This window comes from Scyliorhinus canicula, chromosome 2 (genome assembly GCF_902713615.1).
Source record: "Scyliorhinus canicula chromosome 2, sScyCan1.1, whole genome shotgun sequence".
Taxonomy (NCBI): domain Eukaryota; kingdom Metazoa; phylum Chordata; class Chondrichthyes; order Carcharhiniformes; family Scyliorhinidae; genus Scyliorhinus; species Scyliorhinus canicula.
In genome coordinates, this window is record NC_052147.1 from 267255737 (window position 1) to 267274823 (window position 19087).

The 19087-nt window shown below is 43.8% G+C and overlaps 1 protein-coding gene across 3 annotated transcripts in view; it reads right to left on the minus strand.

Annotated features, from left to right (window-relative positions):
* The window catches only part of si:ch73-116o1.2 (ras-related protein M-Ras), a 71674-nt gene that overhangs the window by 18213 nt on the left and 34374 nt on the right, over window positions 1–19087 (minus strand). For all 3 annotated transcript variants that reach the window (XM_038790060.1, XM_038790059.1, XM_038790061.1), the window contains one exon: window positions 2860–3013. In XM_038790060.1, the coding sequence (XP_038645988.1) occupies window positions 2860–3013 (154 nt within the window). The remainder of the gene's footprint in view (window positions 1–2859; window positions 3014–19087) is intronic.

Consider the following 19087-nt stretch of genomic DNA (forward strand, 5'->3'; position numbering starts at 1 on the left):
TTGAGTGCAGAAGTAAATCAGATTTGCTGCAATTGTATGAAGCCTTTGTGAGGTCACACCTGGGATATTGTATGCCATTTTTAACCTCCTAACCAGAAGACACACTTGCCATAGAGCAAGCGCAACTAGGGTTTACTAGACTAATCCATGAGATGGTGCAATTGTCCAAATGAGGGGAGAGCGCCTATATTATCTAGTGTTTAGTAGAAAGAGATGATCTCATTGAAGATAACAAAATTATTACAGGGTTCGACAAGGTATTATCTTTATTAGTGTCACAAGTAGGCTTACACAACACTGCAATGAAGTTACTGTGAAAATCCCCTAGTCGTCACACTACTGTGCCTGTTCGGGTACACCGAGGGAGAATTCAGAATGTCCAATTCATTGAACAAGCACGCATTTCGGGACTTGTGGAAGGAAACCGGAGCACCCGGAGGAAACCCACACAGACACGGGGAGAACGTGCAGACTCTATACAGTCAGTGACCCAAGCTGAGAATCGAACCTGGCTCCCTGGCGCGGTGAAGAGATGTTGGAAGGTGTTTCCCCTGGTTGGAGGAGTCATGAACCAGTAGTCTCATAGTAAAGCGGCAGGCCATTTAGGACAGTGACAAGGAGGACTTTATTCACTCAAGAGGGTGCTGAATCTTAGGAGTTCCGAGTACAGTCAAGACCGATATCAAAGGATTTGAAGATAGTGCAGGGAAAAGGGCACTGAGGTAGAAGATCAGCTAAATGGCAGAGCAGGTCCGAGCTGTCAGATGTCCTACTGCTGCCTAGAAATCCAAAATAAAATGCAGATTTTGATAATGGTCCCCACCTCTACTGCCAATTTATCTTTACCCTGTCAAATGAAGACTAACCCTGTTGTTCACTTTTGTGTTTAGGTTAGCCTTAAGCCTGAACCAGACAGCGCAGGAAAGCTGGATTAACACAAGCACAACTGATGTGGTGTCATTCCGGTTCCCTGACTGCATTGCTGCAAAAAGATGAATTCAGGTCTGTGCAAGCTACATTATCAACTCCTTCAAGCCAGTAATTTCAGACCAAGACTCACCTGTTCTTTTATTAAAAAAAAGGGCTCGACAGGACAAAAGATTAAAACATGTTCGTATTAATAATAGACGAGAACACTTGACGTGTCATAACGTCACTGTCTGCTACTTAACATGGAGGCATAGCCAATTTAAAAATCAGATTAACGACCGCATTAATAAGGAATGTCATCGAAGAGTGAAAATGTTTAGCCCCTAATATCAGCATTGCAGAGAAGGTCATAAACTCTGCTGCAGAGTGAAAACCAGACACAAACCAGTGACATTGCCCTCCACAAGAAGACAAACAAATTTAAAAAAACATTGCTGAGGTTTCTGCCAAATGTAGCATTTGGACAGCAATGAAATCCATGGTTTCAAGGCTTATTATTTTTGGAGACAGACACGAGCCAGGAAAATAGGGAAACCAAAACTTTAGGTTTCTAGGGAAAGTAAGACTGAAACGGAGATTGGAAACAACTGAAACTGGTTGAAAGCAGATTTTTTAAAAAGGACACATCTAACCGAGCTCAGACAATGATCCCTCTGAGGTCAGGCGAAGAAGACAAGAGACTGGATATAGTAGCTGGGCATAGGCAAATATAGTAGGTGCAGCGGTATCTGTACCTTGAAGATTATTGTAAGCAAGTTCTGGTGGTAAAGGAATGTCACCGAGGTTTCGGTTTTGCCATTTCCTTGATGGCATTTTGGTGGAGTGCTGCCGTGGATTTCAGACTGGTTGGTGCTCTACTGCTGCTTCGGGATCGGGGTAGATCCTGGGAGAAGGGGAGCTGAAATTCTTCCATGATAAAGACAGATTTTGGAGGGCTTTGGCACTCAAGTTAATGACATATCTTTGAGTGGACTGCGGAGTAAATTTGTGGGATTGCCTCTGACATTTAGGTGTGTAATTTATACTTTATAGTTGAATGCAAATTGCTCATAATTCATGTTGAATTTATCCCAATTTTGGGCTCAAGTGTTACAGCAATAGGTATCAAAGTGAAATCTTATCTGTTGAGATTTCAGGAAGGGTCATTTAGAAGTTCAGTTCTCTCTCTCACTTTATTGGTCTCCACAAAGGGACCATGACAAGACTATAGCCCAGTTTGCAATGCTGGTGTATTTACCAGCTGTGACTGTCACTACCCAATAACATCCCCCATGCCCTCCCGACTCAATCCCTCCCTTACCCCACAACTCCCCACACCCATCCCGTGGTTTCAAGCCCTACTCCAGTGACTTGAGCACTGTCAGAAACGCTGCCTCTCAGATGTGAGATTAAAGCAAAACCCTGTCTGCCCAAGGTGGATGTAAAAAGGTCCTGTGGAACTGCGCGAGGGTCAGCAGAGACACTCTCAGGTCATCCTGGTCAACATTTAGCTGCAGACATGCATCACAAAAACAGATTACTACTGGTCATTTATTTAAGTGTCATGTGTGAGATCTGTGCACATAATAGCTGCTTCTGATCACAAGGCTGTGTGGCATGCCCAAAGCTACACGAGTGAAACTACTTCCTCGATCAGCAATGATATTATTGAATGGCAGAGAAAGCTCAAAGGGCCAAAAACCTACTTCCTGCTTCCAGTTATGATCTCTACTGCTGTGTTTATCATACATGTCTAACATTCTCCTGCATTTTAAAGGAAGAATTAATCAGTTTAAAGTGAGTGGGTTAACACCTTTAGAAGATCAATGTGTATCAAGTATTCAAATGCAAAAATTCAAGCCTTAAAAGAGAGAGAGAGAATGGAGGAAGTGTTTGAGGAAGAGCAGCTCACAGTACTTAATTTAGAACAGCAATTCTGCAGACACTCACCTGTCTTTGACCCGCAGGATCAGCTGGTGAAACCTGTCCACATGTTCAAAGCTGGCCTTGTCAGTGACTGAGTAGACTATGAGAAACCCATCGCCCGTCCTCATGTACTGCTCCCTCATGGCACTGAACTCTTCTTGACCCGCAGTATCAAGCACTACAGTGATGGCAAGAGAACACAAAAGCGATTATTGGTGAATCACACGTAACTGGAATTACAGCAATTTGTGAAAGCCTTACTTCAGACTTTCTATATTGTAAATCCACGATTCAGCCTTGAGCCAATGTCTCAATAGCTCCAATGTTGTTTGCCACCAAATTTAAAGTGTCTTCAACTTCAAGTTATTAATATAGTTGCCGCACAGAATGAGGCCTCTGATCTGTTTTGGTAACTCCGGTGACGTCAGTAGAAAAGTTCAAAAGACACAGAATATGCAACCTTCCAAATATTTTTTTAAAAAAGCATGAAAAAAATGTGTAGAGAAACTTGGCAACAAGCCTTGAAACAAAGTTTGTGCTGTCACTCAGAAACCCAGTCAGATGTGTTAAGACTGGCGAGAAACAGAGATTAACTTTCACACCCAAAAGTGAAGGTTTTGCCCCTCGAGAAACGAAGATCCTAAAATAAATTCTTTCATTCTAAAAATAACAGTTGCACTTAATTTTTTTATCAAGTTCTGTCTGAGATCTAAACATCTGAACATGGGAATTACTTCATCCACAGTTTTAATGTGAATAAATTTGTAACTTTTTTTTGAATATTTATGTAAAAATCTGGATAAATGTTAGTACATTGAAATGAATGGCAGCATGGTAGCACAGTGGTTAGCACTGTTGCTTCACAGCGCCAGGGTCCCAGGTTTGATTCCTGGCTTGGGCCACTGTCTGTGTGGAGTCTGCACCTTCCCCTCATGTCTGGGTGGGTTTCCTCCGGGTGCTCCAGTTTCCTCCTACAAGTCCCGAAGGACGTGCTGTTAGGTGAATTAAACATTCGGAATTTTCTCTTGTGACCCGAACAGGCACCAGAGTGTGGCGACTAGTGGAGTTTCACAGTAAATTTATTGTGGTGTTAATGCAAGCCCATTTGTGAAAATAATGAAGATTATATTATTATATTGTTTGTACAACTGCATTTTACAACTGCAGCTTTTTGGATATGTATTTTCTTTAAATAACATCCGCCGTTGAACGTTGACACGACAGGCTCCTGATGATGTTTGAAAAAGTAATGAAGAGCAGGATACATCAGTGCAATTTCCCTTATTTCAGGAGAAAGCTCATATCGAGCTACCATGAGATTCTTTCTCAGAGGTGACTTGCCCAGCCCGTTACTTGCCCAGGCCAAGTCGGCGGCAAATTGTACAGCGAGGACCAGAGGGTGGCCATTCAGCCCCTTAAGTCTGTGCCAACGTTAACTCCATGGTTCAAAAAAAAATGATCAATCTCTGCTTTAAAAATGTTCAACTGACCTTAACGTCAACAGATTTTTTTGGGAGAGTTCGAGAAGAGGTGGGAGAGTTCTTGAATTCCCTTACGGAAAGATGAAATTCTCACTACCTGCCCACGTCTCCCAACTTCAGGCTAGCCCGACTTGCAGATCAGAAAATCTCGAGATAAACCCATTCTATTTTCATTTTAAAAAAGCAATTTGTTCTCATGTGTCTCACACCGAAAACAGACCCAACAATCTATGCCAGACTCTCCATGGTTTAGCACACTGGGCTAAATCGCTGGCTTTTAAAGCAGACCAAGGCAGGCCAGCAGCACGGTTCAATTCCCGTACCAGCCTCCCCGAACAGGCGCCGGAATGTGGCGACGAGGGGCTTTTCACAGTAACTTCATTTGAAGCCTACTTGTGACAATAAGCGATTTTCATTTCATTTCACGGAACAAAGCAACATCAAACACTAAATTAAAGAAAAAAAGCAAGTGCAAATTATATCAGAACAACACAAGCAAATCTCCCAGTACTGCTCTACATAACTTGGATGAGGTTTCATAAGGATGGAAATACCATGTTGTGTACTGTGCATTAAGCTGCTCTTGAGAGTGGAGTCTCTTTAAAAAGTGTATGACTGAAATACACCCCCTTCACAAATATTTCATTTGAACCAATTCTGCTGTTGCTTACAAGTAGACAGGATAACTTAAGTAGTTTAAAAGGTGTTGTGTCACTATCAAAGCATCAACTGGTCAGACAAATCCAGAATGTCAGTTACCAATTCGGTCTCACGTTACTTTCCATTAAAATAAAATCTAAATGACATTTTTTTTTAAATTAAAAACAAAACACGGCATTATAAAAATGTCAGGAGTTAATCGCGGCAATCTTACGAGCTAGCTGAAACCTTTTCGCATTCAAGATTTATATCGCGAGATACGAGATGATAATTGCTCAATCAGGCACCCTTGGCAGGAAGCCACACTTGGGAAATGAGGGTGGAAAGTCCATTCCATCCATTTAAAATGAATGTTTAAACTCCGCAGTGTGCTTCTCCTCATGTGAAACACTTGATGGAAAAAGCAATTGGAACATTCCCTTTGCATCAAGTAGTATATCAACAAGAACTCTGCACAAATATAGCCATTCGAAACTTAGGGGGGGGGTGGGTGAGGCTCTAGTTTTGTTACCTCTGCTGAAGAAGCTCGTCAGCGAGGAGAATCTTTCATTTTCAATATCACCCAAAGGATCAGCTTAATGGTCAACCTGCTTCATAGTTAATTTAAAAAAACAAACTTTGTTGTACCCAATGATTTTTTTCCCAATTAAGGGGCAAGTTAGTGTGGCCAATCCACCTACCTTGCACATCTTTTTGGGCTGCGGGGGTGAGACCCACGCAGACACAGGGGGGAATGTGCAAACTCCACACAGACAGTGACCCAGGGCTGGGATCAAACCTGGGTCCTCGGCGTAGTGAGGCAGCAGTGCTAACCGTGCGGCCCCGAACTTCGCAGTGAAATTAATTCCACTGCTTCAAATAAGTCCCTGCTCACTGGATGGTTTCCACTCAGATGGACCACTAATAATCCAAAACCTGCATTATGACAAGCTCCTTTTTAAATAAACTAATAGGTGTTGGAGTTTCAGGCCACTGATAATGGCTACCTCGAGTTTTCAAGGTATTAAGGGGAACAGACCGGGTATATTGGGAGAAACTATTTTTGACAGTTAGGGAGCCAAGAACAAAGGGCATCGAAAGGACTTTATTGGATTGGATTGGATTGGTTTTGTTTATTGTCACGTGTACCGAGATACAGTGAAACGTATTTTTCTGCGAGCAGCTCATTAAGTACATAGGAAGAAAAGGGAATAAAAGAAAATACATAATAGGGCAACACAACATATACAATTTAACTACATAAGCACTGGCATCGGATGAAGCATACAGGGTGTCGTGTTAATGAGGTCAGTCCATAAGAGGGTCATAGTTGGCGGATTAGTTGCCTTAATACCCTGTATTCATTTTAACCAGCTGCTTGCCTATAGTTCATGGAAATAGGTAATTCGTAAAGCATGATGGATATTTAGCCTTATTTCAGTTGAGTTCTGTATGAAATAGTCAGAAGGTCATACAATGTAAACAAGCATACAGCTGCACATTGTTTTGCTACAATTATTATTTTTCTTAGGCAAGGAACCCAAGGCCTGTTATTAAAACCTAACTCCTGGCCTGCGCGGTTTTCTGTCTCTTGCTAATCTAAAGAATACTTTCTGTCCTAGATATTGCTTACTGTATCATATAAATTGCTTGCCTTTACCTCTGTAAAGGGGGGACAATTGGAATGATTGTGGTCTCTCCAACCCACCCCCCCCCCACCCCCCCATGAACTTTGTGTTTAATTCAAGGACCTTTGGCGAAAACTCAAAGTGCTGACTTATAATTTCTTCGACAAAAGGGCATAGTCTAAAGTTAAAGTCAGACCCCTCAGGAGTGAAATTAGGAAACATCCGTTCATGCAAAAGGATGGCAGAATTTGGAATGCTCTACGCAAGTGGCATTTATTACTTAGAATACTTGTTCGTTTTGAAATCGGAGATTGTTGATAAGACTTTCGTTATCCAAATCTATTGAGAGATTCAATATTCGAGTACGTCCAAGCTGAAAGTGACTTCATCATTTTCCACGGCTCCTCAGTGACCAAGAGTCTGATGCTAAACTAGTAAGTGAGCATGGGTGCTATCGTGTGCGAGTGTCAGGGGAATGAACAATGGGAAGGGCATGGCAGATGCATTGAACAGATAGTGTGTGTGTCTTCACTGTAGCAGACATAAATAACATCCCATAAATAATGGTGAATCAAGGTGAAAGAGAGGGAGGAGCTTCAACAAACAACGACAATCACCAGGGAGAGGGTACTGATAAAATTACTCGGACAAGGCTGACAAAGCTCCAGGTCCTGATAGACTTCATCCGAGGGTCTTAAGCGAGAAGTGGCTGCTAAGACAGCAGATGCATTGGTTTTAATTTTCCAATATCCCCAGATTTTGGAAAGGTCCTATCAGATGTGAAAATAGTTAATGCAATTTCTCTATTCAAGGAGAGGGACAGAATCCCTGAAGCTACAGCCGAACACCATTCAGAGGGAAAATGCTGGAAGCTATTATTAAGGAGGTTATCGCAGAGCATTTAGAAAATCTTAATAATTTTGGTAAGGGAAATCATGCTTGACTAAACTATTAGAGCTCTTTGAGAATGTAACGAGCAGCCGTAGATGTGGCGAACTCGGATTTCCAACAGACATTTGACAAGGTCCTACATCGAAGGTTAATACACCAATTAAGAGCTCACGGTGCAGTGGAATATATATTAACATTGTTAGCAGATTGGCTAGCTGACGGGAAGCAGAGTAGGGATAAATAGGCCATTTTCAGGCTGGCAAGCAGTAACTAGTATAACAGGGATAAGCGCCAGAGCCTCCCTATTTGCAAACTATATTCATGACTTGGATGAAAGGACTGAATATATGATTGCTAAAATTGCTGATGGCTCAGAGGCAGGTGGAAGAATGGGCTTTGAAGAGGATATAAAAGGGATATTGATAGGTTAAGCGAGTGGACAATAATTTGGCAGATGGAAAATAGGGCGTGATTCTCTTGAAAACTTTCTAAAGTTCATTTTCAGGGAGAGCGCTGATGGGTTCCCCACCACCAATCAATGACGCTTAGTCATTTTTTGAGGCCTTGGGGAGTTGCTCACTGGTTTGAGCACATATTTGTAGCACTAGGAGCTGAACTCAGAGCTCAGGCCGCCATCTTGAAAGGGTGCCCCGATCTCTGATTGAGCTTGTGGGTCCCCCACACCCCCACCCATGGGCAATGTCACCCCCAATCACATGGGCACTACCCCACATGCTCCAAGTGAGGACACCCCACTATGGGGTCCCTGGGGGCCACCCCCAAGCCCCCTTACAGCACACTTTCCGTTCCAGGACCCCCACTCGTCACCCCCCAACCTCCCGCGAAGCCCCTACTCACCCGCCCTGCACACCCCATCCATCAAACTCCCTCTCCACCCTCCTTAGATAGGCATGGCCCTCTTTAGCCCCTGACCCTTGGCAGTGCCATCTCAGCACCTTGGCAGTGCCAGGGTGCCCACATGCCGGAGGACCACCCTGCACCATCTCTGATCAGATGGGCTAGGAGACCTACTGGATGCTCTTCCGCCTGGTCCATGTTTGTGGCCGGTGGAGGGAGGCTGGCGGATGCCGGGTAAGTTTGCTGAAGCTGGTTTAAAACAGTTTGGTCCCGTTCTCTGTGGGCGGGATTCGGACTCTGAAGCCTCGCGGGACTTGGGTGAATCCTGCGCGGCGTGAAGACTATTGGGAAGCTCTCCTGGAGAGGGCTCCCCTGGCATTAATTGGTCGCATCACGCTCAAGGGAGAGTGCAATGCAGCCGGTGGATCGCACCCATAATGCGGGAAAATAGGAACTTCTCCACTTTGACAGGAAAAATAGAAGCGCAGCATGTTATTTAAATGTAGAGAGATTGCAGAACTCCTTGAGGTAAAGGGATCTGGGTGCCGTACATGAATCACCAAAGCTAGTATGCAGGTACTGCAAGAGATTAGGAAGCCAAATGGAATGTCATTTATGGCAAAGGGAGTGGAATCGGAATGTTCTGCTACAGTCAGTTCAGGCTGGTTTAGCTCAGTGGGCTAGACAGCTAATTTGTGATATTGATAGGTTAAGTGAGTGGACAATAATTTGGCGAATGGAAAATAGGGCATGATTCTCTTGAAAACTTTCTAAAGTTCATTTTTAGGGAGAGCGCTGATGGGATCCCCACCACCAATCAATGCAAGGCCAGCAGCGTGGGTTCAATTCCCGTACCAGCTGCACCAAAACAGGCGCCCGAATAGAACATAGGACATTACAGCGCAGTGCAGACCCTTCGGCCCTCGATGTTGCGCCGACCTGTGAAACCATTCTAAAGCCCATCTACACTATTCCCTTATCATCCATATGTTTATCCAATTACCATTTAAATGCCCTTAACGTTGGCGAGTCATCTACTGTTGCAGGCAGGGCATTCCACGCCCTTACCACTCTCTGAGTAAAGAATCTACCTCTGACATCTGTCCTATATCTATCTCCCCTCAATTTAAAGCTATGTCCCCTCGTGCTAGCCATCACCATCCGAGGGAAAAGGCTCTCACTGTCCACCCTATCTAATCCTCTGATCATCATGTATGCCTCTATTAAGTCACCTCTTAACCTTCTTCTCTCTAACGAAAACAGCCTCAAGTCCCTCAGCCTTTCCTCATAAGATCTTCCCTCCATACCAGGCAACATCCTGGTAAATCTCCTCTGCATCCTTTCCAATGCTTCCACATCCTTCCTATAATGTGGCGATCAGAACTGCACGCAATACTCCAAATGTGGCCGCACCAGAGTTTTGTGCAGCTGCAACGTGACCTCATGGCTCCGAAACTCAATCCCTCTGCCAATAAAAGCTAACATGCCGTACACCTTAACAACCCTATCAACCTGGGTGGCAACTTTCAGGGATCTATGTACATGGACACCGAGATCTCTCTGCTCATCCACACTCCAAGAATCTTACCATTAGCCCAGTACTCTATCTTCCGGTTACTCCTTCCAAAATGAATCACCTCACACTTTTCTGCATTAAACTCCATTTGCCACCTCTCAGCCCAGTTCTGCAGCTTATCTATTCCCTCTGTAACCTGCAATATCCTTCCGCAATGTCCACAACTCCACCGATTTTAGTGTCATCTGCAAATTTACTCGCCCATCCTTCTACGCCCTCCTCCAGGTCATTTATAAAAATGACAAACAGCAGTGGCCCCAAAACAGATCCTTGTGGTACACCACTAGTAACTGAACTTCAGGCTGAACATTTCCCATCAACCACCACCCTCTGACTTCTTACAGCTATCCAATTTCTGATCCAAACTGCTAAATCACCCCGAATCCCATGCTTTGTATTTTCTGCAATAGCCTACCGTGGGGAACCTTAACAAACGCTTTACTGAAATCCATATACACCACATCAACTGCTTTACCCTCGTCCACCTGTTTGATCACCTTCTCAAAGAACTCAATAAGGTTTGTGAGGCACGGCCTACCCTTCACAAAACCGTGTTGACTATCCCTAATCAAATTATTCCTTTCCAGATGATTATAAATCCTATCTCTTATAAACCTTTCCAAGACTTTGCCCACAACAGAAGTAAGGCTCACTGGTCTATCGTTACCGGGATTGTCTCTACTCCCCTTCTTGAACAAGAGGACAGCATTTGCTATCCTCCAGTCCTCTGGCACTATTCCTGTAGACAATGACGACATAAAGATCAAAGCCAAAGGCTCAGCAATCTCCTCCTTAGCTTCCCAGAGAATCCTAGGATAAATCCCATCCGGCCCAGGGGTCTTATCTATTTTCACACTTTCCAGAATTGCTAACACCTCCTCCTTATGAAACTCAAGCCCTTCTCGTCTCGTAGCCTGTATCTCAGTATTCTCCTCGACAACATTGTCTTTTTTCTGCGTGAATACTGATGAATGTGGTGACTAGGGGCTTTTCACTAACTTCATTGCAGTGCTAATGTAAGCCTACGTGTGACAATAAAGATTATTTAATTTTAGTTGTTCAGGGCGTTGGTGAGACCACATCTGTAGTACAGTGTAGTTTTGTCTCCTCATTTAAAAAAAAAAGGATATAATTGCATTAGAAGCAGTGCAGAGAAGATTCACTTGGTTAATTCCTGGGACAGAGGAGTTGGCTCACGGAGGAAAGGTTAGCTGTGTATCCAAAGAGGTTAGAAGAATGAAAGAGATCTTATTGAAATATTGAAGATTCTGAGGGGGCTTGACAGTGCGAATGTTGAAAGGATGTTTCTCCTGACAGGAGAGGCTAGAACGAGGGGACACAAGGGGCCTCCAGCTTATGACAGAGGAATAGAAACTTATTGTCTCAGAGGGTTATTAGTCTGTGGAATTCTCTTCCCCAGAGGGCAGTGGAAGCAGGGTCATTGAATATTTTTAAGGTCGAGTTAGATTGACTCCCTCGTCGGTCAAGAATCTTCTAAGAGTATGCCAGGTAGACAGGAAAGTAGACGCCACAGTCTTGCCAAATGGCAGATCCTGCCCCAATTTGGAGGGCTCTTAGGTTTATATGATAGAAGATTGGCGGGTGTGTGTGTGTGTGTGTGTGTGTGCGTGCGCGCGCGTGCGTGCTTGCGTGCGCACAACTTCTGCAGCCGTGTCATCTCTACCCTTCCTCTGGTACACATTTGATGCTGTGCTTTTGGTAAGTGGATGGTCCTCAAAACTTGCTGAACCAAATTTCAGTGCTTGCTTCCACATGGGGTGGTTGCCTGCGGTGTTTTTCCCCTCCCAGATGAGGTGATCTATGTAGGCGGGCTTGTGGTAGACAGTAATAGAGAACCATTGGCAGATTTCTCAACTCGCATTCTTACTATTTGCATTATTGATGGTGGAACGGTTAATACATCATCAAGATGCATCAGTGACCCAAACACAAAAATCAAGGCTGCCACTCGAGTGCAGTGCTGCATTATTCCAGTGCTGTGCTACACTGTTGGGAGCTGGGACTTTCAGATGACGCGGCCCAGCCAGCATGCTCTGGTAGATGTAAAAGATCCAATAGCTCTATTTGATCCTGATCAGGGAGTTATCTTCGATGTCTTGGTCAATGTTTCTCCGTCAATCAACATAACCAAAGCAGATTATCGCACTATTGTTTGTGGACAGTTTACTCAGTCCCATTTCCTACTTTACAGCAAGTGGCTACACTTAATTTATTGATTGTAAAAGCACCGAGGTAGTCTATTGGTGGAAAGCCTGTGTGAACCCATCCGGTTCACTAATGCCCTTTAGGGAAGGAAATCTGCTCTCCATACCCGATCTGGCCCAGATGAGACTCCAGATCCACAACAACGTGGTTGACTCTCAGTTAACAATTATATAACCTTTTTTTTTTGTTGTTATTTAGCAGAGGCAGTTAGCCATTTGTTCTGCATGGGTCACCAACATAATCCACTAAAGACAAGGCATTGTTCTTGGTTACACACCGCTCGAGGAGGACTTCTCCACAGTGTAGGTCAAGGAGAGGAGGCAGGTCTCTATGATCCCACAACCGGTACGGGAATTAACCAGTGCCATTTGCATCACATTCTAGCCATCTAGTTTACTGATCTAACCCCTCGTCACTACATGGGTTAATGTTGATTAGTAATGGACAAAGAAATAGACACCTTGTATTTATATAGCAACTTTACCTTGCCCCACTGTGACTACATTGTTTGCCGACTTAACTGACATCAAGTTATGGATGAACCATTTGAATACTAGAAAAGTCACAGCCATTCTATTTGTTCCTGTCACTATCTCTGCAGGAATGGTTCAGAGGTCGAGCTAATACCACGCACAAAAAGGCAGGTTTCTGTGGAGGGATAGATGCACAGATGGCCAGAGTTGAAGCACAGCAAGGTATGAGCTGAGACACAGCACCAGAAGAGGACGTTGAAAATGGATAGGGGGAAATTAGACCTTATGATGTGTAAACAAGGGTTTCAGTGCCCTGGGGGATTTAGAGCTGGTGGAGGTCGAAGAGAACATGGTCCTGCAAAGTAGGGTTTTGTACAGGATGCACATAGACAAGCTCGGCACAAGTTAAAGGTTGCAGAATGGACTTTGGGAGGCCATGGAAAGAAATTATTGCAAATGTCGAATTTATAGAGGCAATACGGGTGCCGATATTGGGTTTGTGGCAGATGAAGTGAGCAGGGGCAGAGGTAAGCAACGTTGTGGAGGTGGTAGTGTGGGTAATGGAGACATTACCCACTCAGCTCAGAAAATTTGAACAGGGCGCTGAGGTCGTTGATATCCGGTTCAGCCCGAGAGAGCACGGCAAGGAGGGAGTCAGTGGGAGATGGTGACAGGAGCAAGTAGAATGGCTGTGTGACTTTCCTAGTATTTAAATGGTTCATCCATAACTTGATGTCAGTTAGTCGGCAGACAATGTAGTTATTGTGGTGGGAGGGGTACAGCTTCGCATACAAGTGGAAGTTCACCCCTCGAAGTGAGGGAATAGCAGCACATTAGTTCAGTCACTAATATCAACAACAATGGTGCCCACGCCATGCCTCATAAAATGTATTTAAAATAGTAATTTCCTTTGCTCAAGTCACCATGTGGCCAATATAAACAAGAACACGGAAGTGAAGTTCGAAAGGTTTGTTTGCCCGAATTCCCGTGGCAATTGCTTTATTAATGTGCCTTCACTGAGGTCATCAAATAAAGCCTTCCTGATGCAGCCTTCACACATCAGCTGCCTCGGAACTGAGTGTGCACTGACCCTCCGAAAGAGCACCCGACCTAGGCCCGACCACCGCAACCCCACCTAACCTTTGGACACTAAAGGGCTATTTAGCACGGCCAATCCACCCAACCTGCACATGTTTGGAATGAGGGAGGAAACTGGAGGAAACCCACACAGACACAGGGAGAACGTGCAGACTCCGCACACCGATAGTGACCCAAGGCCGGAAATTTAACCCGGGTCCCTGTCATGCAGCAGTGCTAACCACTGTGCCGCCCCGATTATCGATCATACACAAACGTTTTTAAAAACTAAATTACGAGCTTTCATATCATATGCTCGTGTGACAACTTCACATCTGCTGCTCATCAGTAGAGTAACCTCCTCTTTTTATATGAAATGTTCATTGCTGAAACACAGCTCAATCCCAAATTTAGGGAAACACACTGCAATTCGGCAGCACAATGCTGGAATTAACATTCCAGCTATTCTAAAGTAATTTCAGAGAAAGATTGCCAATTGTGTCAGATAACAAATGGGTATTTGATGCTCAGCTAGGAATGGGATTAAACACGTGAGGGCCCTCACCTTGATCAGCTCATTATCCTTTGATGGAATCAATGCAGAGGTAAAAAAAAGGTTCAGTGTAAAATACTGTCTCACCAAATCTCTCAGGGCTGTTAATAGAATCATACATACAAGATAAGATGCCATTTGGCCCATTATGTCTCTCTGCAAGAGCAGCTCAGCTTGTCCAACTCTCCTGCCATTTTTCTGTAACCGTGTCGAATTCCCTCTTGAAAGCCATGATTGACAGTCTCCGCTATACTCCTTTAGTCAGTGCATTCCAGATCCTAAACATTCGCTGCGTAAAAAAGGTTTTTCAAACAAATAGTAGGCCACTCAGCCCCCTCGAGCCTAACCCGCCATTCAATGGACCATGGCTGATCAGATTGTAACCTCAATCATGAATCTACCTAGCCGTCTGAAAAAACATTCAAAGGCTCTGCTTCTACCACCTTTAGAAGAGTTCCAAAAACCCAATCCTCAGAAAAATAATTATCTTTCTCTCGGTCTTAAATGGACAAACCCCTATTTTGAAACAGCGACCCCTCGTTCCAGATTCTCCCACAAGAGGGAACATCATTGCCATATCCACCCCATCAAGAACCCACAGGAACTTAAAAAAAAAGTTTCAACTAAGTCACCTCTCACCCTTCTAAACTCCAGTGGATAGAATGATTTTCCTCATGTCACTCATGGTTCTTTTGTCAATCATCTCAAAATTGCAAGGTATTCTCCGTTTCCCCTCTCTGCATTCCCCCCATCGCATCCCAGTCTATGCTGCCCAGACTCCATCATGATTTTGAGCACCACCATCAAATTTCCTCTCCCATCTTCTCCACACTAACCCCAGTTCCTCCAAACATTACTGACAACGGAGGTGCTTCAGGCCCAGCACCCTTCTTGCAATTCTTTTTCAAAGCCTTCACATCTTTCCTAAAGTGTGCCACCCAGAGTTTGACACAATACTCCCGTGGAGGCTGAACTCGGCATTTTTGAACGGTGCGTCATGACCTCCTTGCTTTAGTGCTCTATAATTATAGTCCTGAATACTGGAACTCAGGAAACCACACTTTGCCTCTGGATTTAAGTCAATGCAAAACATTGCATTAAATGGAGCGCTGTCACCATCATAAAAGTGTCTTGCAACACCGCTGTATTAGGTGAGGAGACGACAAGATCTGCAATACAGCAATTAGAGATAATTTCTTGTTGCAACAATTATTTCTTAAATCTCAATTCTATTTTAAAATTTAACTCAAATTGTATTATCAGGTTTGTGGGGGGGAAAAAAAAGTTAGCAGAACAAACTTAATCTAGCTCTGATGAGTGAAACAAACTTAATCTAGCTCTGATGAGTGTTAAATATCAGCGGTATGGTGTTCCTGTCCCTTTCACAGAATCATTCAACACACAAATAGGCCATTTGGTCAAAGGCAGAAGTAGGCCATTTGGTCCAAGGCGTTTGTGCTAGCTCTTTGAAAGAACTATCCAGTTAGTTCCACTCTTGTTGCCACATGGTCCTTTTGTTTTAGAAAGGCAACAACAGGAGTATGCCGTTTAGCTCCACAAGTCAGTTCCGCCAATCAGTGAGATGATGGCTGACCTGTGACCCACCTCGGCTCCATACTCTTACAACCGTTTAGATTCTTAAAATTAACAGCTGACTGACCAACAACTTTACAACTATATACCCAATTAATGAATGAAGAGCCCCTCATTCCGCCAGGTACACTGTAGCTTCTCTGACATCACTGCCATTTGCTGCTGAATGAAAAGTACAATTGTGCTATGAGCCCATGGCAATCAGGAGCTGTATGAAGACAACTCAAAACGCATTTCAAATCTGGACTTAAAAACATCGCCCACCGAGATGAAAAGTCGATACCTAAACCACCTTTTGTTTGTGGGGGGGGGGGGGGGGGGGGGGGGGGGGGGGGGGGGTGGAGGCTAAATTTTCAACCACTGTGCTTCAAGATAAAGAATCTTAGGTAGCACATTAGCTTCTTTACATTCTCAGGTAGTCTTACTTTCTTGCATTTTAAGGGAATTAAGACATCTGCGATAGAAAATAGGAATGTAAAATCCTAGAATAATGCAGTACAAGAGGCCAATCAGTCCATTGGCTCTTTCAAAGAGCTATGATTAGAGTGGATGGTGGTGCAAGGTAGTCTCATCCCAATATTTCTTATGCTCTTACAAGCATTGCCACACTGGTGGTTGCCAGGAGACAAACATGACCTTATTAATTCCTTACAGGAACTGTCACATGGGGAAGGTTACATAGTCCAAATGGGGAATAGCATAATGCTTCCTTAATAAATCTTCTGTCTGTCATATTAAATGTACAACATTGAAAGTGGCAGATCCCTTTCTATACTTTGCAAGTTTAGTGAGAATGTTTGCACTATTAAAATGACCACGGTCCTCACCCTGTACCAGATCTATAAAATAATAATTCCAGCAATCGCAGTCACGTATAAAACAATTTGCCGGGAATGGATGTAGATCAGGATTTAAGGTGTGGTATTTGAATTGCACAGTTCACCAGGTCAGAACTGTGTTCTTTTATTTCTGGGGTTTCGGTTCAGATCAACCATAGACTATTGATGTTAATAGATCCCCTCTGGTTCGAAAACCTATGGACAGCCTCTATCAAGGTTCTAGTGTATGTGAGTCAAAGCCTCCTATTGTCTTACTTGGAGAAAGTGCAAGGAAGGCTGGTATGAGATATAAAGCATTCTACTTTCGTAAACCTGGGGTTGGGAGTTCAGGCACATTTTTAAAACAAAGTAGAGGGAGCCTGAACTGGGAGTAATGCAGTTTCAATAACAAATGGTATAATCAGTTCCTGGATTGCTTTGTGAAGGGGAAAGAATTTAGTTAGTTGGGGGGGGGGGGGGGGGGAAGAGGGAAAAGAAAAATCCTTGTTTTGCACTTTAAAAACTGCATCCAAAGATGTGCTGTCTTGCAGTCATGCCATCGTATGCATGCAGCTTCTACATGGCATGCATGATGCAAACATATGTAAAGCTTGCAACTTTACCATGGGGCTCGTTCAGCAGAGTGGGCTAAACAGCTGGCTTGTAATGCAGAACAAGGCAGCAGCGTGGGTTCAGTTCCCGTACAGGCCTCCCCAACAGGCGCCAGAATGTGGTGACTAGGGGTTTTTCACAGTAACTTCATTGAAGCCTACTTGTGACATTAAGCGATTATTATATTACTTCAGTCACAAAAACAATTTTCCGGCCTCATAACAATTTTCAGCTCCAAATTCAACTGAGAATTGCACTGAAGCAAGCTCAAGCCTTTGGTAAGATGCGAATATGCATCAAAGTATACATTTATTCTGTTCACTTGTTTCAAACAAAATTGGATTACAGCTGATTAGATGTATAATTTGACATGCTTTGGACTACTATACAAGCCAAAACAGACTTTAATATGAAAATTGGCTACAATTACAAAAATTAGAATCATCAGGTTTGTACAAATTGGACTTCAAAACGCACAGTTTTGCCCACAATAATATTTGACTGTTGACATTTATTGCAAGGGAATGGAACATAAAACTGGGGACGTTTTACTGTATCTGTACGTGGCGTTGGTCAGTCTACATCTGGAATGCTGTGTACAGTTTTAGTCCCCTTATTTAAAAAAAGATATAATTGCATTTGAAGCAATTCAGTGAAAGCTTTAGTCGACCTATTCCTGGAATGAGGAGTTTATCTTTTGAAGAAAGGTTGAACAGGTTGGGCCTTTTTAGAAGAAACGTAAGTGGGCCAAATTCACCGGCTGTTCACGTCGGTGAGATATTCCAGTCCCACCGACAGCGCACAGGTTTCCCGGCGGCGAGGGGTGCAGTCAATGAGAAATCATGTTGACAATGGCGTGACCAGAAACTCCCATCACCTCCGAAAAACACACGGCGGGTTGCCTGGTAAATCCTGCCTATAAAATGTCTTAGAACATAAGAACTAGGAGCAGGAGTAGGCCATCTGGCCCCTCGAGCCTGCTCCGCCATTCAATTAGATCATGGCTGATCTTTTGTGGACTCAGCTCCACTTTCCGGCCCGAACACCATAACCCTTAATCCCTTTATTCTTCAAAAAACTATCTATCTTTACCTTAAAAACATGTAATGAAGGAGCCTCAACTGCTTCACTGGGCAAGGAATTCCATAGATTCACAACCCTTTGGGTGAAGAAGTTCCTCCTAAACTCAGCCTCAAAATAAGGGGAAGTAGATTTAGGACTATGTCCCCTAGTTCTGCTGTCACCCGCCAGTGGAAACAACCTGCCCGCATCTATCCTATCTATTCCCTTCATAATTTTAAATGTTTCTATAAGATCCCCCCTCATCCTTCTAAATTCCAATGAGTACAGTCCCAGTCTACTCAACCTCTCCTCATAATCCAACCCCTTCAGCTCTGGGATTAACCTAGTGAATCTCCTCTGCACACCCTCCAGTGCCAGTACGTCCTTTCTCAAGTAAGGAGACCAAAATTGAACACAATACTCCAGGTGTGGCCTCACTAACACCTTATACAATTGCAACATAACCTCCCTAGTCTTAAACTCCATCCCTCTAGCAATGAAGGACAAAATTCCATTTGCCTTCTTAATCACCTGTTGCACTTGTAAACCAACCTTCTGTGACTCATGCACTAGCACACCCAAGTCTCTCTGAACAGCGGCATGCTTTAATATTTTATCGTTTAAATAATAATCCCGTTTGCTGTTATTCCTACCAAAATGGATAACCTCACATTTGTCAACATTGTATTCCATCTGCCAGACCCTAGCCCATTCACTTAGCCTATCCAAATCCCTCTGCAGACTTCCAGTATCCTCTGCACTTTT